The following is a 25766-nucleotide window of genomic DNA, read 5'->3' as shown; positions in this document are numbered from 1 at the left end:
TTTTCCCTGGGAAAATTTCCTGCAATGGAAACATGGCTACAGTGTCTGTTAACTGCTAGTTTTTCAGTAGAAGTTGGTAGAGACCAAAACTGGAAATAAAAGTGTAGGAATGCTGGACTTAACCCTAAAGAGAATTGAACAGTAATGTTTTTCCATTGCTGTTTAATGTCTAAATAAGCAACTTTTTTCAAACAACTTTGCCATACCAACCAACAAGAAGTAATAGTTTGTTAGTGTTACACTTGCAGTTATGCAATTTCCATCATCACCCCAAAAACAAATCTGACATTAAACATTGCCTGCAGTCAGTCAGTCACATTATCTGTTTGTCTGGCAAGATAGCCCTGAAGAAACTTTCCATTTTGACTAGTTTCTATTAATAAAACCATAGATTTTGCAGATATAAAGTGTGGATTGTCACAAGTCTCCATAGCGAAGCTGAATCTTTCATCAACAGCAGATCAGGAATGTTTAGCACTTGCGGTTAAAGTGATTATGCGTACGTTTGCTTTGTTGTGTTTTTATATTGTTAAATTCTTTCTTGCTACACTTCATGTTTGGGAGATTAAGGTCATATGTCTGTGTCAGAAGTTAGGGCTTTATTGGTTGGTCCATATGTGCTGGTGTTTGTCTGCAGTGATATGAAAGGCTTTCAGGCCTGTATAAACAGCCGCTCATGCAGGCTGATGGCTGAGCAGCATGTGTTGCAACAGCTGCTGGTCTGATATGTGGTGTGTGGAGGCTGTGTGGAGATTCATAGAGGTCTTTCAGGGTAAATACTGTGGAAGGTACCTGGATGCAATCACAGATCTGAATGTAACGCTCTACTTGACAGCGTAAGTGCATGTCATGCAAGATAATCATGGTCTGAATGAGTAAATCAGACTGTTTTAGAGGATCTAAGGATGGACCTGACAATCCTTCCAAGACTGTTTACAGGTTTTACTGTGTTCAAAATCTTAAATATTTAAATGTAGAGATAAAATACTGTTGGTGCCGCCTGTGTGGTACCAGGAACTCTTGACATACCGCCTCGTTTGTGGAGGTCATTTTGTGAAAGTCTCCACATGCATTAAATGCTGGAAGGAACTATGCCACAAAGAGACATGGAGCATGAAACTAGGGATAGACCGATTATCAGCCTGGCCTATTATCGTGGCCGGTATTTTGCATTTTCTCCAATTATTGGTGTCAATATTTTTGCTGACCAATTAATAATCAATTAAATGGGCTACCTCAGGTCAGATGCAGCCACCTCTCTCTGTCTGTCGTCACAGAGACTGCAAAAACTGAACAAGAAGCACAAGTCGTTGCCACAAACCAGGAAATTAGCTCCTCTCACAGTGGTTAATGCTATGCTAACGGCTAGCAGCTAGGTTAGAAGGCAGCCACAGAAAACCCTGAAACAGAGTTCGGAAAACAGTAATTAATAATGCTTTAAGATATGAACCTTAGTGGGCAAAAAAAATGTGAAAGATGAAGAAAATACAAAACACCAAACACAACTGCAGGAGAAAAATGGATCTTACTAAATCCCACAGAAACAGACGGGAGCCTCCTAATTAAATCACTCTTATTTCCATTTTACATATTCAGTTATAGTCCCTCTTATTATTGGAGAAATCTGGTTATGAATGACAGATTCTCTGCTATCACATACAGTTAAAACCTTACATTGAATGTTCCAAATATCAGGCACTGGCTTTCTTGATTCCCAATAATCAGCATCAGCCCTGGAAAACCCATACTGGCTGATCCCCACTTGAAACATTGCTGGATTTCTTGCGTCGTTATAAGATTAGCTCTTCTGGTTTGCAGACATGGGTGACTTTTACGCTAATTTTATATATAATTTTATTCAGACACGTAGAAAGAGACATAGTACACATGCAGCTTACCCTTCAAACTTGCCTCATTTAGATATTCTGCAGTTTTTGTTTGTCTTGTACAGTAAAACACTGGTTAGGTTCATAAATTCTTACATTATTACATGGGTGAAATACAGGTATCTGAGTATGAAGGGCTACTTTCAGATTTAGTTTCTTGAAACACAGTGGGCTGTGTTAAAGCGGTCAGGAGGATCTCTCCCTGTTTGACATGATGGATGACTTCAATCTTACTGATTAAAGGAACTCACCCCCCATTACACTTCATTTAACATTTAGCAGGATTTTGAAGAAGGAACCCACCTTACAGATACATTAAAGCACAACAGGTTTGACTCTCCAGTTTCCACACATTCTAACACAGGAAGGGAAATGGAGAGAAAACTGCATCGTATCACTGTTCGTCTTTGAGAAGAGAGATATTGTGTTGTTCCTCTTTAGAGCTTCAGGGGATTTTCTCTTCATCACTGTCACGTCAGCAAAGCAATTTCCAGGGATTCACAGCTTTTGCAGCCAGTGTATTTTAGAAGTGGTAAAAATTTGCCACTATCTTCTATGTAGTAACCGTTTTAATCACTTGTGCGTCACTCTGCAGTTCCAAACCGAACAAATCCCCGGAAGAGGATGGACAAAACAGAGGCTAATTAATAGGCAGACATGAGGAAGGAAATGAATCCTTAATCTTGTTTGGTTCCGTTCCAAAGAACTTATCACTTGCCATAATCGCTTCTCTGAAATCCCAAAGAGGAAGCAATTTGAATGTATAGTTCCTGCCAACTCATTTCCTGTATTTTGATATTTCCTTTTTCAGACAGCACAGTGTCGGCCCAACTGCTGCTGACCTGCTCTGCTGGGATTCAACTCGCTCGATTATGAAAGAAATCCTCACAATACAACTTTCTGTACACTTCAGCAACAGCACCCCTTTCACCAATAATGAGTTAATATTTGGCAGCCAAACTCTCATAATGTATAAAATATGGCATAAAAATATATATATTCAGTGTCATGGGCATAGAGTACTTTATTGTGCAGGAACTATTGGTGCGAGTAGAAGCAATAATCTACTGATCTCACGCTCCAGAAAGTGTTATGGACAGGTGTGCTGGATCATAAACTCTGACTGTTAAAAAAAATACACTTTCAACCATTTGTGCTCACACCATTAACAGAAATATTTTAAAAGCTTGTCAAAGGAAGTTTTGTGCACAAATGAAGCTTTAAAACATAAAAATAAAGATAGAAACACACCACTTTAGTTTGCATACTACCTTCTTGCAAAGCCTGGGTGCTGTTTAAAGTATGTTTTCATTTCAGTCAGCATCACTTCATAGTTTTGTATTTTTTTCTCCACAAAGCATCACTTAAGTTTGCAGCTCTGTGTTCTGAACACCAGCAGGGGATGGTTTTGATATCATTTTGTTTGTCCCCTAAATGGACTGTTGCGGCAGGAATTCGGGTTTAATCGTTGCCTCAAAGTAACGACGCTCAGCTTTCACTGTAGCACATCTGGTTTAAGCGTACAGCTGTTGGCAAAGACAAAAGTGTTGGATAATTCAGTTTTTTTACTCCTCCAGTGCTGAGGATGAAAGATTTTTTATGAGGTTGATGTGATTTTAAAGAGGGCTTTTCTCCTGCAAGTCTCGACTTTATCCATTATCAAAATAGTTATGGACTCTGAAAGGGAAAATTGCTGCTTTATTTACACTAATGTGGTAAAAAAGTGATACTTTGCTTGAACGGCGTTGCCTGTGTTTCATATTACAGTTGTTCCAAAAGCACTTGAAACAATGAAGATGGTGATGTTTGGAAATCTTTTGTCGGAACACACAGTGTTTCCATTCTTTGTGCTGCAGGGAAAAGCAGGAGAGGGACTCCTGAGGTATTGAGTTCCCTGTATCCATCATTTTCGACGAGTTGGGACCTTGGAGTAGCGCCAGCAGCGTCTGCGCTAGCCAGCCGTAACTGACATTGAGTGCATTGTTTGCAGTGGGAAGCTCACGGCTGTGGCCTAAAGGTACATTCCTGAGATCAGAATGCTGTTTGAAACACAAACAGCCTTTGTGCCCTCACTGCTCTCTTTCCCTGACTCCCTCATCCACATCAAGCCTCAAGAACTAAACTACCTCCTCTCGCTCATGTGTCAACATGTGGGCTATCATTTTACTCACACCCACACACACACACACACACACACACACACACACACACACACACACACACACACACACACACACACTCGTGCCATTTTGATGATGAGGTCCAGGCAGATATCTTGGCTATCTAAGCTTGTGGAAAAAGCTTTGACTTTCCACATTTTTTTCCAATACAAACAGTTTGTTTGCATGTTTTTGACCTTTTTCGTGATCATGCTAAATGAATATTTAGCTGCAAATTATCAAAATGATACAAAAATAAACTTTAAGGCTACTTAAAAATAGCTGCAATTTGTAATTTTGACTTTCCTCTGCAACATTCTGATCTGTGATTCTAGCATTTTACGCCTAGATGGATTAATGTTACCAGTTTTAATTACAATCAGCAAATGTCTACAAACACCAAACCTAACTGATCTCCGTTAATGAAGACATTTACATTACTGTTCAAAAGTTTGGGGTCACTTAGACAATGTCCTTATTTTTGAAAGAAAAGCATCTTTCAATGAATATGACATTAAAATAATCATAAATACAGTCTAGACATTGTTAATGTGGTAAATGACTATTGTAGCTGGAAACAGCTGATTTTTAATGGAATATCTCCATAGAGGTACAGAGGAACATTTCCAGCAACCATCACTCCTGTGTTCTAATGCTACATTGTGTTAGCTAATGGTGTTGAAAGGCTCACTGATGATTAGAAAACCCTTGTGCAGTTATGTTAGCACATGAATAAAAGTGTGAGTTGTCATGGAAAACATGAAATTGTCTGGGTGACTTTTGAACAGTAGTGTATATCAGAAATATTTACTAGATTTGTTGCAGATTGACTAAATATTAATCTGAATAATTTGGATAACCTTCTCAAGGTCCCCATGTTGCTGCATTTCTTTGTCTTTAGAATAGTAGTATAAATATTTTGGGGGTTTTGGCTGTTAGTCAAGCAAAACAAAATATTGAAATGTGTCTAAAATGTCCATTAAAGAATTTGCTTTTGTCATTGTTGTGGTTGAAGTGAGTCAATACCAGTAAATATGCAAAAGCTCTTTCCCAAAACCAGGTACCTGAAAACTATGAAACCTGCTGGACCTGCTGAATGTTTTTTGATCCCAATCTGCTTTATTCTGTGTTGTCAGTTGTGAAAAGAAGAGCTTCTGACCATATAAAACCTTCCAGAATACAGAAATGTAGATTTGCAGTCCATATAATATCCCTTTTCCCTTGTTTTCCCATGTAGCTGTCAAATTATTTTACAGTGAAAATGAAAACCACTGAAAATACAAGTAGAAACTGAAATATGAGCATTTTACTTTATTTACTACTACAGCTGGTTTAAGTAACTATTCATTTGGCCAAATTGTGACAAACGTGACATATATTGACTGATAGCATCATGTCAAAGATCGTACAATAGAGTTTGATTGAGGAAATGCTATAAAACATCAACAGGAATCTTCAGATTTTGCTCCTCCTCCCTCAGATTTAAGCAGCCACATGCATGTCCTCAGCTCTTACTTTCAGAATCATTTAGCAATTAAGCAATGAGAAATCCACTGCAGAGGAAACAGAGGTTTCCAGTTGTGCCACAAATATTCACCGCTGACCTGACTTCAAGGCTGAGTCTAGATATGTTTTACGATTTTCATGCAAGAGGAAAAACTTCCTGGGAAAACCGCAGCTTTTAACGTTCTCTGCATGTATTTAATGCTGCCCAAAACAACATCATGATACCTGTTTCACGTCATCAAGCTCTTGAAAAGTAATAATTGGTTTTAAAAAATTACTAACCTACACAGGAAAAGCACAAAAGTGACAGATTTCTTTAATCACCTAAATAATTTTTAAAATCCCAGATTGATGATCTGCTGTAACTGAGGTTCACATCCATCAGCCCTCCAGGTTTAGCTGATATTACCACGATTAGAATTAATGCAAAGCGCTGCAAATAACAGGGCCAGTGCTCATTCACTAGCTTAACATTTGACAGCTTGTGATCTAGTGCGATAACAAGAGGGAGGTTAGCCATAATGAGTGATTATATTGAGTGATGTTCAATGAGTGCCCTATTATACCTCAATTAATTTGCACTCAACTGCTCTGCTGAGGAAGAGTTAATAGGATGTGGATGATTAAATCAGTGAGGATGCTGCACAGATCATTAGCACTGCAGGCATGAAGTTGTGTTCAATTTATTATTGCACAGCAGCGCAGTGACAATGCTGTTGTCTACAGCATATTACAGGATGAAAAAAATCGTCTTGCTGGCCACATACTGATTGCAATCCTCTGTCTGCTCTCACTTTGTGTCAGTTCTTCACTTTTGAATAAATTAGAAACAATATAAATATATTTTGAAGGCTTGCACTTTTAAAAAGAGACATTCTAGCTTTGTGTATACACTATAAATACACAGCAAAGTGCATATCCTGGCATAAGCACTCTGTAAATTAAAAGAAATGTCACAGAAAAGTAATGTCAGAAGCCATTCTATATGTTTTTTTAAATTCTACATGTAATGCAAATGGAGATCATGGGATTGCAGATTAAATATTTTGAACTGAAGCTTGTGATTATAGCTAATATGGACAAATATCAACAATATGATCAATTCCTATAATCAAAATGATAAATATATGAGTAAAATCAATTTACTACATTTATTCTTGAACACACTTCTCCACAAATGGAAAAGCCACACTTAATTTGATAGATCTGTCCTCAAATTAAAGTATTTAGACACTGAAAACATCAGTGGGGCTCCAGTGGATTTTATTATTCCACATATTATAATGCAATAAACATCCTGGCCTGTATTTAGTAAGACTGTAAATGAAAAAATATGAACCTAACATGATGATTATAATAGACCTATAGACAAATATCAGCAATGTATTTTACGAAAACCTTGCATTTACCTTTAAAATAATAAACTGACTTAATATTAATTTCCTAAAAAAATAAAGTAAATCCGATAAGTGTGTGAATCTTATATTACACACGCTTGTTCTTAAGTTCTATACATTTCATTCAACTTTGCATCACAGGTAATGCTGAAAGCAACTTATTTTGATCCATTTAGACAGATTTCTAGTAATATATGTTGACTATTAAGTAGATTTATTCAGTCAGTATTATACTGTAAACAAACTAAATCAAATTATGTCATTTTTGGCTGTATTTAGTAATAATGCAAATCTGATCAGTGTATGACTTTTTATTTTACACACACATATCTAGTACTATAAATCCCATCAAACTGTGCATAACAGGTACATTTATATTTATAGTGGCTTACATGTTGGCTATAAAGGAGATATATTCAGTCAGTGTTATACTGTATGTGAACCAAATAAATTATTTTACTGATCACATTGGAGCTTGTGTGTAAACCGGTTCTGGCATTTTGGCTATATTTCATAATACTGTAAATTTAAAGCTACTGATTACAACATAGACGTATAGTCATGTTTTTTTTTCCCATAGAAACCTTGTATTTACCTTCAAGTGCTACTAACATATGATTTCAGGAAGGTAAAGCTAGTGTGACTTTATGAGTTCAGTGAGAATAATCATGTTTCAGAATCATTTCCTCACATCATTAAGGTCACCACTAAATCTCTCCAACGCTTTCATCCCTCCTCACCTTGTATTTCTCAAGACCATCTTCCTCCCACCCCAAACTCCCGCCCATCTCTACGTAAAACCCTCAACAAGTGGCCAACCAATGGGAGGCACCTCTCTAATGTATGGAGAGGGGGGCTGAGGAGCAGAAAGACTAATGCTCAAAGGGGAGAGAGTAGAGGACCACTTTGCGACCCACAAGGGTTGTTGTTTTCCTCATGCACTATTTGTTTGCGCTCCTGTGCGCACAAGGACTGCTTAATGACCCAGCGCGGTCCTCACTGCGGCTCTCGGGACTCGTCCGGCTTCGCTCTTTGACGGAGAGAGAAAACGCATCGGGGACTCGCTGAAAGTGGAGGTTTTATGAACTCTGCGATGGAATGAAACTCTCTCGCACTTGCGGAGAAGTTTACTTTAGGTGCGTCTTTTGAGTTTCTATTTTAGTTCCCACTCCCAATCATGTACGGATAACGGGAGGTCCACCCGAGAATCCGGCTCAAATGGATCAGCACTGACGGGTTTATGGAGCCGGGATTACACAGCGCAGTGCCAGCCTGTTGAACGCCCACACACGGGCCTATCACACACCATCTGCCTCGGAATAAATTACACTCTCCGGCGAAGACGCTCTCCATGGAAGCGCTGCACAAGTTTCACATATGACACTGCTCTGAGTTTCTCCGCGTCCTTCAGCCATAACAATGGCAAACTCTGGCGCATTTCTACAGCGCGTCTGCAGATCCGTTTGGCCTCTCGGCTGTGTGCTTTTCCTTTCTGGCTGCTTCTCCCTGGCGTCGCCATCCCACGGTCGGCGGCTGATCTGCTGGCAAGCCATCATGAACTGCCAAGCCGAGCCGGAGTGCAATTACGCGTACGAGCACTACCACCGTGCGTGCGGCCCGGTGCTGAACGGGGAGAGGAAGAAGTGTCCGAGCCACTGCATCTCGTCGCTCGTCCAGCTCAACCTGACGAAGAACGGCCCGGCGCTGGAGGACTGCAGCTGCGGCCACGACTCGATATGCGCAAACACCAAGCGGGCCATCGAGCCCTGCCTGCCCAGGACTACCAGCGCCGGCTGCACGGAAGCCCGGCACCAGTGCGAGAGGGACCCGCAGTGCAGCTCCGCCATGCACGACTATTTGAACCACTGCGGGAAACTTTTCAGCGGAGCGGTGTGCACGAACGCATGCCAGAATGTGATCGCGAATATGCGTAAAATACCCAAGGGTCAGCAGCTGGACACTTGCCTGTGCGACGGCACGGAGAGAGCCATCTGCGAGTTCGTCAAGAGCAGAATGAAGGCGCTGTGCTTCGACTACCCGGATAGGTACGAGGCCAGCGGCTCCGACGAAGAGCTCGACGACGACCTGCCGGATCCGCGCGATCCAGAGGAACTGGAAAGCGGAGCCGCTCTCCAAAATGCGCACCGTGTTTTGACCCTGCTGGCATCCATTTTGGCTCTGTTACCCCTCTTTTAATCCCCGTGCTTCATAAACTGCCCCAACTATTGTCCGGATAAAAGTCAACCAAAACTTTTGTCACTCATTGACCTGCTCCTATTGTGAACGGTTCGAGCCTCAAAGACTTAAAAAGGAAAAAAAGGGCGTTTTGGCGCACGCAGGCCTTTGAAGGATATCAAATGGGGGATACTTCTATGCAAATGAAACTGTCTTATCAAACCACTCCAGCGGCTCTGCAGATGCTCTGCTTAGGCGATAAGCTAATTAAGGATTTGTCTCCTTTCTCTGCCACAGGTTCTGATAGCAAAGGTGTCCTGACAGAGACTCAGCTTTGGCTTGTTTTGTTAACAATGCAGCGTTTAATCTGTATAATCAGTATATGCTGTGCACTGCCAGTCTTTGTTTTTCTAAAAGTATGAACTATTTTTGTATGACAGGCCTTTTGCCACTTGGCACCAGGCTATCTGATTTACAAGTATTTAATGTTGGAATCCATGAACTTGTAAATAGATTTAGGAGTTAAAATGAACCAGTAATTTATTACATGCCACCCTAGTTACATCCAAATCGTCTCCTTGTGAATAAAAACTGAGAATTCCAGCTTTAAAGGGAAGTTATTTTGTCTGAAGATAGTGTACATTCATTGTATATATGTGTATAGCCTATATAGATTTTTTTTCAGAGAATCTTCTATGTTTTAGGCTATGAGATGATTTATTCACTGTGTATAGCCTAGAAAAAGAAAATGTCTAAATCCACTGTATGATTGCCTTAATGATATACCTTTTGTAGAAGGCATAAAGGAAAACTTGAAGATATCATTCTCGACTGTGAGTTATTTGTTGATTTTGCCACATTGCTTCCTTGACAGTGTTGTGCCTTAATTCAGAGTCTTTATAACACGTTTTGTTGCTCAGGCAGTTTGGGCCTGTTGTTATTCTGATTTAGGCTAAAAACTAAATGTCGGTTTAGTTATCACAAGCCAATAAACTGGCATAAGAGCAAAAAAATCTGTTATAAAGACAGAAAAGCATCAGTTTGTGCTCCTTTTTAAAAAAAAAACAAACTATTTCTCACATGACCCTTTGAAGTTGCATCAGTTTGGAGTAACTCGCTTTATGCCTGCCATTCCGTTAATAAAAGTAATGTCAATCTGAGTCAAGTGTGTGAATCTTTCTTGTACACACACTTATTTGTAGTTTTAGAACTTCCGTTCAGGTATGCATAACAGGTGAAGGTGAAAACAGTGTAGTTACTATGCTGACTGTTCAGAGGGTTCATTCAGTCAGTATGATGAGCATTAAGGAGGTTGCATGCAGGCTGATTGAGGCATTTCCACTTCATTTTTCTTCATATGTTGCTACCATGAAGTCACATCCGTCGTCTCGTACAGCTGCGTCTTTGCTCCACAGCTGTGTGTAAACTTTGACACTCCTGTTTCTGTAGCTGTGATATCTTCATGCTCATTTGAATGCAGGCCTGCAGCTGAGCGGTCGCCTAATGACCTGCTATGTCTTGATTTAGCCGCCTGTTGTCAAAAGCAACTGTCACCATAAATCAACAAAACACCCGCTCAGTCCTCCACCCAACAACACTCCACTGCTCTCAGGTATCCGAATTTACAGTTACTGGCTGTTAGAAGTGTCAAAAGCAAATTGTTTGCGTATCTACATTACTGTACTTTTTTTTTCCCATTATGGAGTTTATACTAACTGTTAAATTAATCAGGTTTTTATGTGTTTCTCAAAAACAGTATATTTTTTTTTACTCCAGCATTTACATAACTGATCTAAATAAACATTTTACAGTATCTAAAATATTGCTTACTGCTTACTTATGTGGTTTTTATTTTGTGTATTTATTTGTAGACATGTCATTCACAATGACATTTAAATCCTAAAACTAATGTAAAATTTAAAATATTGATTATTCCGTCTTTTGACAGCAGTTCCACATAGTTTGGTGCGAAATTAATATGTAAATGGATTTATTTACATATTAATGTATGCAGGTGTGTGCTGTAGATAAGTGTGTACTAGGGGTTTTTATATATATATATATATATATATATATATACTTGTAGAATTCCTATGTGCAACAGATATTGCAGATCTTGCTACCACTCTCTCTCTTTGCTTGGCTTCGGGGGCTTTAAATCAATGATTTGCTGCAAAATGTTTTATTAGAGGGGGGACGAGGGCTCTCCAGCTGAATGGATGGAGGAGAAGTCGAGTGGCATCTTTGTCATGGAAATGTTAAGCACATAATAGTTGGGTAGCACAATGGGGAGGCACTTCATTCTTTCAGGCTGGCTTGACACCTCTGGAGAGCCGAGCGGCGGGGAAGCATGTGGGAACGATCTGCTGTCGCTTGGGTCTCAACCCTCCACTGTAAGAAAAGAAGAAGAAAACACATGACAGGCCTGGCGAGGGATGTTTTATCTTGACATCCCGTGTGTTTTTGTTACTTTTTTCCTCCACATTTGTTTGTTTTAGCAATTTATGTATTTTACGCTTCAATAAAATACACAAAAAGATAACATTATTTCAAAAAGTCACTTCACAACATTTTTGTTCCTGCCTTTTTACATAATAGACATTACAGTAAAAGTAAAAATCTCTGCTGTGTATTTACTGATTGGAAAAAAAAAAAGAAGTTCCTCAAATCCTGCAGCTCCTAAATGAAATACCTTGTCAGTTTCTTGCAGTGTCGGTAATGTGATCCACCGTGCATGAAGCTTTCCAGGCAGGAGAATAGCTCTGCAGCCCGGCCTGTCCTCCTCCTCCTCCTCCTCCTCCTCCTTGTCTTTCTTTTGCTTCTCGCATTTGTTCAGGCAGTTTCAGCACTTAGAAAAAAACGCAGCATGCGTTGATTAGGCTCTAATAATGCGCAGTGTGTGAATGGATGAATGAAGTGCAAAAAAAGGAGAAAAAAATCTCTCAAAAGTGGCCTGCTTGTAATAAAACGGGAGGCTTGAATACACTTCATAGTTCTGTGTTCACAAGGCAAATTTTCGACATTTTGAGGTATGTCTTTTTTTTTTTTTTTTTTTTTTTTTTTTAGTTTAAATAAATGAAGCGAGCACAAAATGCAGAGTTATCACAGCTGATTTTGGTGACATGTGGATGCTAAATGCCCCCCTCTCTTCTGCACAGAGGAGCGTATGTGTTTGGAGGGGTGGTGGTGGTGGTGGTGGTGGTTTTGGGTTTAATTTACAAACTGTGGCTGTTTGTGTTCCAGCTCTTTGAGCGTGTGTAAGGTATCTCTGCCATCAACTGTGCTTCAGTGAGCTCAGTTCACTTCCAAGCTCTGTTTCTTTGGCCTCCTGAACAAAACGGCCCACACTTCACCCCATGCAGATCACTTCACCCCTTCACCCCATGCTTATCACAGCACAATGTTTACAAAGGTGCAGCTCTCTCCAGCACTGATGCTGGAGGTTTGATGCTTGGATTGGGTTGCTTGTAATGAGATCTAAAATAAATCTTACTGCATTTTTACCGCAGAATTACTTGCACATATTTTCCCTCCTTCCTAACAAGATAGCTGAATCAGTTAAGTTGCCTTATTTAAATATGTTTAAATATGTTATTTCTTATACTCTGAGGAATACGCGGAATATTTGACCTTAGCCCTACTTTTACTTGTAGTGTTTTCAGTTAAGTCCTGGCATCAGCTGAGGTGGTGTTTTTTCGTGGGCAGGTAAATGGAAAATCTCTATGGAGCCTTTTCAGCTGCAACGTAAGAAAAAAAAGTCAATGGAACACAAGATGCTTCAGAGTTCTGGTGTATTCCCCACGGACTCAAGGTTCAAACATAGGTTGTTTTGTTAGTCTTTAAAAATATGGTTTCAAATTTAGCATCATTCAGTACTTTAGTTGTGAATATACCTATTGTGCATAATGGGATTTTCACGCTGATAAAATGAGCCATATTCCTAATATTCAGCCTTTTCAGACCTTGCAGCGAGCTCCTTCCTCCCCGTGATTTGCGCTGACCATATTTCTCACAGGCATTTGTTTTGGCCTTGGCTCCACGCGAGGTTGTGCAAAAAGTGATGTAGAAACGGCTGGACAGTTGGAATGGCTGAGACGGAGGAGGAGGCACTGAGATGGAAAGTTCATTTGAAAGGATTTGGAAATAATCCCCTAAAGTTACCACAGGGTATTCGATGGAATGGGCTCCACCTCGACTCCCCTCTGCGCTCCTGCCATTGCTTAGACGCACATTTGTTAAAAAGTGGTTTTAAAAGACGTGTTGCTGGTAGCTGTTCCCTTCTCATTTTCATTTGGAGTGCGTTCTTGCATTGTGTTTCGGAGTTATTTCAGTTCTCCAGATGATGCTCTCCTATACGCCCCTGCTTGGGGATCGCGCTCTGAATTCATGCCATTTGCAGGAGACGCCAGTGACACGGCAAAGTAAAGATCATTGATTTTGCATCTCTCTCATTAGCTGCTTTGCTGATGCCAGGAGACTTTCGAGAAACCCTTGTTGTTTTGCTCCCTCCTATTTCAGCTGCCACTTTGATTTCATCATGCAAGACCTCTGCTGAGTTCACAACCCTTTGAAATGAGAAAAAGGCCTGTAATCCAGTTACTCAAGCTGCAGCACGACTCCTCGGGTCCTGAGAGAAAACCTGCAGCAGTAATCCCACTGTCACCCAGAGAACGCTTTGCTACCTGACTGTTTGTGGCAGCCATTTGATATATTCGCTGTTTAAAATGTTGCTGTTGAGTGTCTCATAAAGGAGGTCACAAAGTGTTGCACACTGGTTTTGTTACTTGTGCTGCAGTGCTTATACAGCTGGTGTAGTGTTAGAAGAATCAAAAGACTGCAAAAGAAAGGAAAAAACACCTATAGTAGGTTAGCCGCAGAGGAACACAAAGCCATTGGTTTGCTTTGGAACAACGCTGCAATGACAATTTTCTTTTTTTAAGATTTAAAGAGGTTTAGCAATATTACAATGAATATATAATGAATAGAAAAAGAAAAACAAATGTAGAAATATACTTTGTGGACTGAATCAGACTGTGCTGGACTACCTGTGGGGTAATAATAACATATTGGATGAAACATAAAATGTACTGGAGAAGTATTTGCTTAATATGAAAGTTTCCTGCAGAGAGAGTGATGCACTGTGGAAGTAATTAGTACAAAAAGTTTAAAAAAAAAAAAAAAAAGTAATGATATGTCAGTAAATTAACAAACAAATGATGGTAATGTGTGTACAAGATATCCAATCAAAAGTTTAGTGTAGAAACTAGTATGTGTATATTATTGCCAGTAACTTATGCAATCATGGAAAACTATGCAAAAATGTGCTGCAAGAGGCTGCAAAACAACATTTTAAACGCTTAAGTAGTAAAACTGTGGAAATGAGATGTACATTTTTGCCCAGCCTAAGGCCTTTCCCACTTGATGTCTTAGGTCCATATGCAAATTCTGTTTTAGGTCACGGAAAGGTGACCAATTGGAAAACTCTTTGCAGGGTAAAGATATTCAGAAACACAGTTTTAGGGTTGTGATGTCAAAGTGTGGTTCTTTTTCGACATGAGGCAATTTGGTGCAAGGGTGGATGTGGTCAAAATAGGGCTGGGGCAAGACTTTTTTCCCCTGTTTCCATATACTGACAAACAGAGTCATTAGAATCAATACACACCTATGATTTCCCCCATTCCTCGATAGGCCATTGTTGGTAGTCTATAGGAACTGGTAATTGCAGGCCACAGATTAGTCAGCATGACTATGGACTTGGGGTTGTATCACTGCCTTTTGGTTTAGCATTGTGAAAATGAAGGAGGAAAAACCCAAGCTTTAGGAAATAGAGGTATGCATGTGAACTAGCTTTAAAACAGACTTAAAATACGCTATAAAAGCCCAGTGCTGTATCTACTGTGGAGACTTCTTGCAAGAAAAACCACAAAATCAAGATCAGTCATTTGAGGAAGTGCCCCAAAATTACATTTGTTTATGTGCAAGTACCCAAGCAGTTCTCTTGTTACCAGAGAAAGTAAGGTGACTTCATATGTCCACGTATTGAGAGGATGTCACGGTGGATGAGGGGTCCATTGTTGTACGTAAACCAAACCACACATTGGCCATGTTGTTGCAGATGAAACTCAGACTGATTCAATTTTCACAAGTGATTTTATGTCTGGGGCTGCACAGTGGCGTAGTGGTTAGCACTTTCGCCTTGCAGCAAGAAGGTCCCTGGTTTGCGTCCCGGCTTTCCCGGGATCTTTCTGCATGGAGTTTGCATGTTCTCCCTGTGCATGCGTGGGTTTTCTCCGGGTACTCCGGCTTCCTCCCACAGTCCAAAAATATGCTGAGGTTAATTGATTACTCTAAATTGCCCGTAGGTGTGAATGTGTGAGTGCTTGTTTGTCTTTGTATGTAGCCCTGCGACAGACTGGCGATCTGTCCAGGGTGTCCCCTGCCTTCGCCTGAGTCAGCTGGGATAGACTGCAGCCCCCCCCCCCCCCCCCCCCCCCCGCGACCCTAGTGAGGATTAAGCGGTGTATAGATAATGGATGGATTTTATGTCTGATTTAAAAGAAACAGACAGATGATGTTTGCTGATGGGGACATCAGATCAGAAAACACGTCCATATGTCATTTTCAGCGGTGAAAACGTTCAGTGAGAAGTATTTGTTTTTGTTCTATAACAAACTTTTTTGCTTTCGTAGACACCATTTATACTAAGACGATAGTTTGGAACTCTTTTTATGTGAACTGTCGGGGATACAGGTATTTTTTGGCCTGGTCCAACAGCAGAAATTGCATATCGTAAACAACCTCTAGAGAAGTACAGCTTTTCATTCTGAAATGGGTGGGTATATGGTTGAAAGAAGTCAGCTGTAAAAATGCCTGAGCACTTGGCAATGTGTTGTTTTTAGTAATGGGTATTGATCAGGCCTATCAGCTCCTCACAGATATACTGTGGCCATTCCGTGGTGTAAATTTATAGCCCATTAATTGAGGTGTTTAGCAGTTTATTATGGTCTGTCCGCCGTGGCTCTTCGCCCTCCTTCATCTTGTAACAGCGAGCAGGTCCAGCTGCTTTGCGGGCTTCGGGAGGGGGTGACATTCCCAGCATGTTCACACATCACTGGAGGAGCTGGTGTTTGCCTTTCACTTTGACCACAACACAAACAACTTCACCCACAAATAAACAAAACACGAGGCCGGGGCCACGAGTGCAGCAGGACGCGGTCCAAGACGGGTCGAGACAACGAGTCAGGGCCGCCTCTGTTTGTGTGTTTCGGTTTGTGTTTACGTGAGCGACAGTGTGGTGTGTATGCAAACAGTTGGATGTGCAACTGTGTGGAGTTTCGTATCAATCTTGCTGTTTTGTTGCAGAGATTTTTCGTGTTTTTTTCCACAGCATTGTCACCTCCAAAAGCCTCCTCTCGCTGTGCACTTTCGAGGGGCCTCCACGATTTAAGGAAGAAGAAGAGACGGATAGAGGAAAGAGGGGAGGGGCAGGGACTAGAGACAGAGAGAGGAAAATACAAAAGTTGCTGACACGGGGCATAACTTAATTTCCACGGTAGGGGGACAGCTGTGCAGTGTAATCTGCCATGGCAGCCCATTCAGACTTCAATAGCAGGCTTGACCCGCCAAGGAAAACTGGAGCTGCAGCCAGCCCCTTCTGACTGAAGGAGGTGGTGACCGGGCCACCATTTATGGGCTTGTCTTAAAGCAACATACCACTCTCACTTGTTATTGATAACACCCCAAGACACACACACACGCACACGCACACACACACACACACGCACACATCCAAGTCAGAGGGATTCCTAGCTGCTGTAACGCTTAAGGAGGCCACATGAATGTTTAGGAGGATCACATTGCAGTTGTCTTCCTGCAAAGCCTCCCTCTCATCACCTTTTGTAGCAAAAGTGTCCTTATTTTCAGATATTTGTGTCTCAGTGTAAGATCCAAATGAACACAAAACTTAGGGTTTTCCAGGAAAAAAGCTTTAGTGCAACATAACATATCAAATAGTCACAATTGCGTAATTTCTCCTGTTTATCTGGTGAAAATCACAACGACAGATTGCATAATTTCGAACATGCTAACTTTCCAGAGTATTGCATTGCATAAACCACTGTGCTGTGTTTCGTCATCATCCTTCAAACTCAACACTGTTACTTAAAAGTGCCCTGGATGTAGAGTTTTCTTGTTAGCAAACACAAATTCTGTTTTCATTCAGTGTTTCTCAGCATTGTGTGCATCCTTAAACGTCCTCAGAAGACATTTGCAGAGCTGAATACTGTATATGTCCATTTTTCTGGAGACATTCCTTTACCACTTCTAAGCATAAAACAATAAGCTAAAGTGACTGTTGCGTTGAAAACAAACAGGGATGCAACAAAAACATAATACTCTACAGCACCACTAGTGGTCAAAAACATTATAGGGGGCCTTTAAATTGGACTTCTTTTATTGCATTTCTTTGGTTTAACCTGTACCGGAAACAGCATCTAACCAACAGAATCTATTATATTTTGCAAGAATTAGTTAATTAATCAATTAGTCAGTCGGAGAAAAAAACTATTCTAAGCTACTTTAATCATAATTCTTCATTTGAAAGATGTTTAAGTAAAGTTTTCAAACATTTCATGATTGCAGTTTCCTAAATATGAGAATTAAATTCAAATTATTATTCAAATTCACTGAAAATAAAGTGCTCACAAACACGTGATCACACATTTCTGCATTTATTGGAACATTTAGTTGGGTAACATGCTTGAACAGAAAAAAATGCCAATAATTAAAAGCATTTTTATAAAGAAAGAAATGTATTTAGGACTATACATGTGTTTATTTGTTGGTGAAAAAAAAACCCAAAACATTCTGGTGAGAAACACTGTAAAACAAAACCGACCCTTTTAAGTAAAAGAGTTGTATTCAGTCACAATTATTTGAAATTTCACACTGAGAGTTCGTGTGCTTAACCAGCTGCACCGCTATTGTTTAAAACAACCCCAAAGTGTCATATTAACTTTAATGGGTGTATCCTGGTATTAAAACTGGCTCTCAAAGCTAAATTAACAAGACTCACAGTGCAAAATGATTTATTTCCTCACAAAACATCAACTAAACAGGGCAAAAAAATACATAAACAGGAAACGTGCTTTCACCCTGAAATGAATAATGAGGCTGCAGCTTGGGAGTTGTGGGGAGTTAATAGTTTGGCAGTGGAAGTCAATAGGGGCCGGGGTCTCACTCCATTAAGCTGACCCCCAGGGCCACGTATTCATCCCTCACACATTCATTTCCTCTTTTATGTTCCCCCTCTTTTCACAGAGGAGGGCAGGCAGCAGTGCAGGCTCATGCAGAACAGCCACGGTACAGACTGTAGGTCATAAATATGTTGTTCAGTGTGTGAGCTGATGTGGCTTTGTTAACCACAACACAAATGGGAGCCTTCAGGGTAATTAATGAAAAGGCAGGCGTGGGACAGAAGGAGCTGTGAAAGGTGCTGATCACAACACTGGTCCCTTAGTCCTGCAGCACAAATCTCAGTTCATTTTTACAAGTGCATGTGTGTGCGTTTCTTGTGTTTTTTTTAAGCCATTATCCCATTTTTTTTTTTACATGTATATGCACAGATCTTGATTTGATTCTAGGTTAAATATTGATTTAAACCACATTCAAAAACTTTATGGGATTAAAAGCTTAAAAAATTAACATAACACCGCATTATAAACATATATTCTGTATTGTAGTGGCTTTGTTTCTACATTAGTCCACATACATGTACATTTCTCAGTGATAATAATTCCTTATGTATTCAACAGATTAGTAAATGATCCCTATAAGCTCAGCGTGCCACTCAAAACACTGGTTCAGATCTCCTTTCTTCCTGTTGTGCTTCCTGCAGGGGCATTTGTAAACATCTTCAAGTGAAATCCCAAGAGCAAACACATCAGAAAGCCTTCAGCAGGCTGCCCTACACCCCTCAGCTGAAAGAGGTTCAGAGCGGAGGACGCCTCTGTTTGAAGTCCAACAAGTGGCAGTAAAAGAAGTGCTGAGTGTAACTTGGAACAGGAAGCAATTACGTGATTTAAAGGGGCATATCCAAAGTAAACAAACATGAGCTTTTGAAGGTTTTTGCTTTGTTAGGTAATACAATAATCACATCATAATAATATTAATAACGTAATAGTTTTTGCTTCGCGGTGATTAAACAGTGATTTTTAACTCTTTGAAGTACAAGCAGTTTCTGGACATTTTTTGTTACATTTTTATTCACTGTGGGCTCTTTTTGTACTACAGTATAAAATACAGCACCTCTACAGCACACACATGGCTACAGGTAGAGAGAACTCAAAAACGTCTTTTGTGCAGAGTGGCACAGTTATAATGCTATAAATAATTTTTAAAAAATAGATTATTTGTTTTACAAAAAAATGGGGAAAAAACCCTGATCAGCATGTAAAACATTTTCCAATTTTCCACAGATGCTATCAGTACTAGAGAAAAAACATGTCTACTCTGCATACTTTGAGTATTTTACTGCTTACATTTTTAATTTGTTTCCATACGTGTCCCTTCACGCTCTGTGTAAACACAGTTTGCTAGTCTGCAGTTCAGCCTAGTTTGGCCGAAAAGTCCTTGAATTTTTGTTGCCTGACTTGCTCACAGCTGCATCACTAATAGCTTCACGGTTGTCCTGAAGGGTGCAGAATTTTTTTTTAGTTTTTTGAAAGCCTCTGAAGCAAGAGACATGTAGAATTAATTGATTTTCATGAAATATCACCATTTTAAACTTAGATTTGGTTAACTCTCTGACAGGAAAAGTAGTTCAAGGTCCATCAGAAAGTTGAAAATCTAACAATTCTTTCTGTTTTTGCAGTTTGTGGCTCTGAAAAATTGTGTAACTTCTGCAATTTGTAAAAAAAAAAAGAAAAAAGGCATGTCTTTGAAATCTGTTATGGGGTTCCGTAGGGTTAAAAATCTCTTCTTAAACAATAAATGAGCATTAAATATATGTGTAGACTCACGCTACTTTGACATCTCTTCCCAAAATAATTCCTATTAATTCAAAGTCAAATTGTGTCCTAAAGCACAAAAGCACAAAACACAATGAATCTGTAATAGACTGTGCTGACATGAGCTAAACACATAATGAATAATCCCATTTGGGCTGCAAAGGCGCTGCACACAATGGTCCGGTTTACTAAAGCAACTGAGAGCCACTCGACTGGTGATTCAGGGTCATTAATAAAGCTCTCTTTGTGCTTCAGTTCATAGTGGAGCAGGACGGTTTTCAGCATTGTTTTGCAGTGAGAGATCGAATCCGCAAACTAAATAAGATGACAAAATATGAGGAGGGGAGATGTTTCACTTTTTCTGTGGTAGCTTTGGGTGGTGCGCTCACTGCAGCATGAAGTTTGTTTGGATACAGTAGAAGTAGCACCAGTCACTGGTAAGTTATGCAAAAACATAAACAAAATAATAAAAATGTGTTATTAAGAGTCACACGAATGTACGCCTCCCTTTCCCGGCAAAATGAGTGATTTGTTACTGCCTGTAAACAATGTGATGATGCACTATGAGTCAACAAACTGGGCTAAACATGTAAAATATGCAGAAAAAAACACAGCAACAGTATAAATTAATACCATTTAGAACCGGCAATTGATAATGATTATGCAAGCAAAAGTAAAACTGCAAAAATCCAGAGCCTTTCTACCACTGCTCTTTTCCTGGATCCTATTTAGGCAATTTTTTTCCTCTCACGTTGAAATCCAGATTAGCAACTCTCTAAAGACAAAAAGCTGAGCGAGTCTTTTCCTGAGCTGCTCGTATGTCATGTTAAGGACACTGCAGGAAAGCGGAGCATGCAACGGGGAGCTGCTAACGTCTGGAGCAAGAAACAGAGAAGAAGTTGCGTATGTGTGTGTTTGCATGCTTTTGAGGGGGAGGGTGCTGCTGGAGATGCGAGATCGAGAGTGAAAGTGAACAGGCCCAAATGTTGGCATGGAAGTGGGAGTGTTTGTGTCAGCGAAAGTGAGACAGAAAGAGAGGAGGAGGGATGCCGAGGAATTATCTTGCACGTAACCCCCCCAGTAACGCTATAATTTGTTTTTGCAATTATGTTTTTTTTTTCTTTTTGCAAATTTTGGATTTTTATGGTGCAGACATTTTTTTCCATCCGTTTCCCCCTTTTCTAACTGTTCGAATGCTATGCTAAGCTAACATTGTCTTGGTAACATGTTCAATAAGCACATTTCCCAAAATTGTAAAGGATTCCACAGCTAAATACAAACACTGCATATAAAAAGGCCTAAATTTCATAGGTAAAATCAGTTTGTGGTTACTTGGGCTTCCTGCCATGCTTTTCTTGCTTAGCAATAATAAATGTGTGTTTTGCAGGGCTGGATAATATGTGCACATATCAGATTTACAGCTGATAGAGTAGAGCTGCTCATTTCTTCTGGGGCAAAGTTTTCCAAATGTTTAAACTGGCAAATTTTTTAATGATTAAATAGGATTATATGGTCAGTGCAGGACTTGAGGCCCCTGATGTGGATCAGTCAGACAGCAGCAGACAGTTCAAGGCTGGCTGCAGTCCAACAGGTAAAACCTCTGGAGACAGCTGCTTCCACTTAGCTCCCCAACCCCCAGCTTAAAAAAAGGAATCACATATGCACACACAACTGAAACAAAAGTGGAAAAGCTCGGATTCGTCTCCAAAGGCAGAGAAAACGTAGTGACAGCTGGCTTTTAGAGCCAAAGTTAGACATGCTCATTCACATTGATTGATACCACTGTCACATCTGTCAGTCAAATATGAAGCTTGTAGACAGCACATGGTTAGCTTAGCCTAGCGTGATGACTGGAAACAGGAAGAATAAGATACCAGCACATCTAAAGTCTGTTTACATCTTCAACTTATTTCTTCTGCATTCAATCTGTTCAAAAATGAATGAATAAAGTTGTAGTTTTCCAGTGTATGACCATTTCTTGGCTGGCAGCAAGGACTGTGTGAAGACTAACAAAGACTAGTGAGCTTTGGGGATACTGCATAGGAAGATGTTTTTAACCTATAAACAGAGCCTGGCTAGCTGTTTCCCCCTGTTGCTAGTATTTATGCTAAGCTAAGTTCAGTCTGTTTCCTGGCTTTGGGTTCATGTTTGATGTCGAAACACAAGAGTCTCAGAATGAAGGTAGATAATCACATATCCCAAAAACTATTCCTTTAAAGTCCCTCTCTGGTCATTGATTAAAACTAAATATGATCTAGAATGTGCAGATTTGTGAAGATCCCACCTTGCTCTCCATACACCCTTCTTCCAGTTGCTGCACCTTAAGCACACCAGCTCACATGACTCTGCTAAGCGCCGTAAAACTACTCAATGCTAAATGTCCGATGCGCCCTGCACATTAAACATGATTGGTTGTTTAGGTTTGCCACATTTGAAATCCTGGAGGTCTGAATCTATGTTTTTGAGGTTTTCATTGGTTACCTGTAGTTTCGAGTTGGAAATGCTCAGCCGTGGTATAGTAGACTGTTTATTTTGCTCTGCCTACAGTTGCTGGATTACGATCGGGGTTCACCTGTGGCACATGAAATTCCCTACTGGATGAGGCTCTTTCCTTGAAGGCTCCGTTCACATCTTTAAGCTTAAACTGATGTTGACTGAAGTTCATGATTGCACTAGGAATAAATGGTCTTCCGTTGCCTTCTTCAGCTGCAGTGTCCATACTGGACTTGTAACCCTGGCCATTGATCTATGGATTCCTCTGCCCAGCGTTGCAATTATACAACCATATATTCACTTCAAACTGAATCTGCTTTTACAATCATCCATCCACCTGCAAGTCCGAGGCAGACAGAGAATGAAAATGATAGATAGACTTACATCATGGCTACACATGGAACGAGCAACAGTCACAATTCAGAGAGCAAAAGATCGGAGGAGCTGGAGAGAAATGATCGCCTACGCTGAATTACATGGCACTTGATTGATTGATTATTTTGTTCATAATGTGTCTTCTGGACATGTTAAAAAAAAACTACATTTTCATCAGATGGGGTCTTTATTGGAAAGAGAATATTCACAAAAACTGACAAACTATTCTTTTAGCTCATGAGGTAATCCAATTGACTTTATATCATCAATTAACTGTGTCAAATGGATCAAGTCTGCTGCTTTCATACCATGCACTCATGCTTTTGGGAACTGCCAAGCTGTTCCAGATAAGGTGATAAGATGTCCCTGAAGTGCTCCAGAAAACCATAAATATTTCTGCGTGTCCTTCTCACATTTAGAATCAGGAATAGATGTTGACTCGGTTCCATGCCACAGTGCAAACTCAGACACATTCTGCAGTTGAATGTTCTTTTTCTCCAGAGCCAGCGGTCTCCTCCACCAGAGACAACTATTGCAACACTTATGTCGAGCTTGTGGTTGGCTTCAGAAATTAATCTAGCCGGTGTGGTCCAAGATGGCAACAGAGTAGAGAATTACGGACTTCTGTTTGACTTTGAGCTGTGTGAATATTTACAGAGACAGTCAAACATAAAAACCCCAAAACTGGATTTGTGGAAAGAAGGACGTAAATATTTAGATTAGCGTCTGACCTACGGCTGCACCTCAGACAGCAGGGGAAGAGATGGCGTCACTCGGGCTGCAGAGTACATTTTTGCACTAATTCAACTTAAATGATCAGAATATAGTTGAGACAGTGTCGCGGAGTTAGTAGTAGTACAACATCGATTACAGGGAGATTTACAAACCGGGCATTAACATATCCAAATTTGCAAAACCAAACGCTGAAAATAATCTTTATTTGTAAAATGAAAGTGGCCCTGTCTGGCTTAAAGATATACAACTTAATTCATGTGAAGTGCGAGCAAAACACGAGTTGAGAAAGTCTTGCTGTTTGTGTGTCTTTCTTTCTGTGCTTTTCTTCACTCATTTGTTTGTCACCTCCCTGCTGGCAGCTGAGCCGAATAAATTAATCATTCTGTGTCTCATTATATAGTTATTTTTCCCATGTATGAGATGAAATCAAAATGGGTGCAATTTGATATTCTGCTCTTGGACCATCTTTGCCTTAAGCGGCAAATTGTCGTGGCTTAGAGAAGAACCGACTCGTTTCTGTGCAGCCGTTTCATTTTACAACTGCCCCTGAATGGCGTATCAGCTTCCAGTGGGTCCTTGGCCTTTGTTTGGGGAAAAGGAAACAACAGCTGTTGCTTTCACAGGATTTTCTAACCCTGGGTCCTTGGGGGAAAAAAAGAGAAAAAAAAAAAACTCTTTAAAAAAAAAAAGAAAAAAAAAAACTAAAACAAAAAAGCTAACACTCCATTTGCCAAGGAAACGGCTCCAAATTGACACCACCAGCAGACCTCACTTCTGTTTGTGACACCTCCACACTTTCTCTTACTTTCTTTTTGTTTCTCCGTCCCACACAAACACACACAAACTAGTTTTCTCTCTTTGTGTCCAGGAGGGTGGAGAGAGGGAGGGAAAGCAGATAGAAACTCCCAACCTCAGCTCCTTCTTTCACCTGTCTCATTATTAGCGGTGATGAAGGACACAGTCAGAATTCCCTCCAATTATTCTGTCTGTGAGCCGCCTCTCTCCCTGCGTCCACCTGTTGACAGAGCTGCTAAATGAGTCCCGGGCAGGAATGTTAATCATAGAATCTGACATGTTGCTGGAGAGTTGGCCTTCAGCCGCTCGGCGGGCCTCTCGGACAGGTGGCTCTGACTCTGTGGAGCAGATCTAATATCAGGGTTGTGATGCTTTTCAAAGCTTGGTTTTATATCTTTTCCAAGTAATTTTAGCATTGCATATTGATTATTACATGAGTAACAATTGAAAGGTGAAGTTTGGAAGAGAAACCAAGCAATTTTATTCAGTTAAAGCTGGAGTAAGCAATGTGTTCCACAAGTATTTTCTTATTATATGTGTTGAAAGTCTTGTTACATCCCAGCAGCAATCAATAAATCAGTTGCAATGATAAGAAAAAAGGTAAAAATCTGTTATCTAAAGCAGTCACAAGCCTGCAAAAACACATCTAGTCATTGCATTTGGTCCGAATGAGATTGGATGGCCTCTACCTACCACTCTGCCTGTGCATTCACTACATGCCAGTAAAATATTTCACAAGATTTCATTTCGCATTGCTAGAGCTAGCGAACAGATATTGATTGGCAGACAATCTGCTGCTACATTTCACCCAAACCTGTAACATCTTGCACGGCTAAATGTGCCAAATGATTGCATTCCATTTGTATTTGTGCATCTTTCCAGCACTCTTTGTGGTCTCCATCCTTCGTAGTCTCTCTTTTATTAGTTTGCATGCATCTGTTTATATATGAGTTATGAAGAAGTGCTGTGTGATAGTAATAATTTAATGTTAGCTTCTGGTGACTTTGAGTGGCATGTTTTGCAAATGTGGTCATGTAGCCTGTTTGTTAGGTAGTTTTATTTCTTTCCATCAGCGCTTGAGAGTTTTGGATGACTGTGCTCGTGGGTTTTTTTGAAGGAGGGACTTTGAGGTACCCCTGATTTTGGGTTTTTGCCGATACCATTTAACTCCAGCTTTAACTTTTGTCAGAATTGTTATGGCGTTGTTTAGTGAAACTGATTTGGGAGCACAAGCAAACA

At 40.2% G+C, this 25766-nt stretch overlaps 1 protein-coding gene and 1 long non-coding RNA gene across 2 annotated transcripts in view; both read left to right on the top strand.

The window, feature by feature from the left end:
- The window catches only part of LOC118471447 (uncharacterized), a 129825-nt gene that overhangs the window by 53603 nt on the left and 50456 nt on the right, over positions 1-25766 (top strand). The window lies entirely within an intron of this gene.
- On the top strand, positions 7820-10283 carry gas1a (growth arrest-specific 1a). The gene has a single exon (XM_023287887.3). It carries the CDS (start codon positions 8368-8370, stop codon positions 9142-9144), a length of 777 nt encoding a protein of 258 aa, XP_023143655.2. The 5' UTR covers positions 7820-8367; the 3' UTR covers positions 9145-10283.

The sequence above is a fragment of the Amphiprion ocellaris genome, chromosome 6, assembly GCF_022539595.1.
Source record: "Amphiprion ocellaris isolate individual 3 ecotype Okinawa chromosome 6, ASM2253959v1, whole genome shotgun sequence".
Lineage (NCBI taxonomy): Eukaryota > Metazoa > Chordata > Actinopteri > Pomacentridae > Amphiprion > Amphiprion ocellaris.
The sequence above is the reverse complement of the archived record's forward strand: the minus strand, read 5'-3'. Positions and strand labels throughout refer to the sequence as shown.

Bases quoted from the DNA above. Each gene is read 5' to 3' on its own strand.
- gas1a (XM_023287887.3), top strand. From the start codon at position 8,368: ATGGCAAACTCTGGCGCATTTCTACAGCGCGTCTGCAGATCCGTTTGG.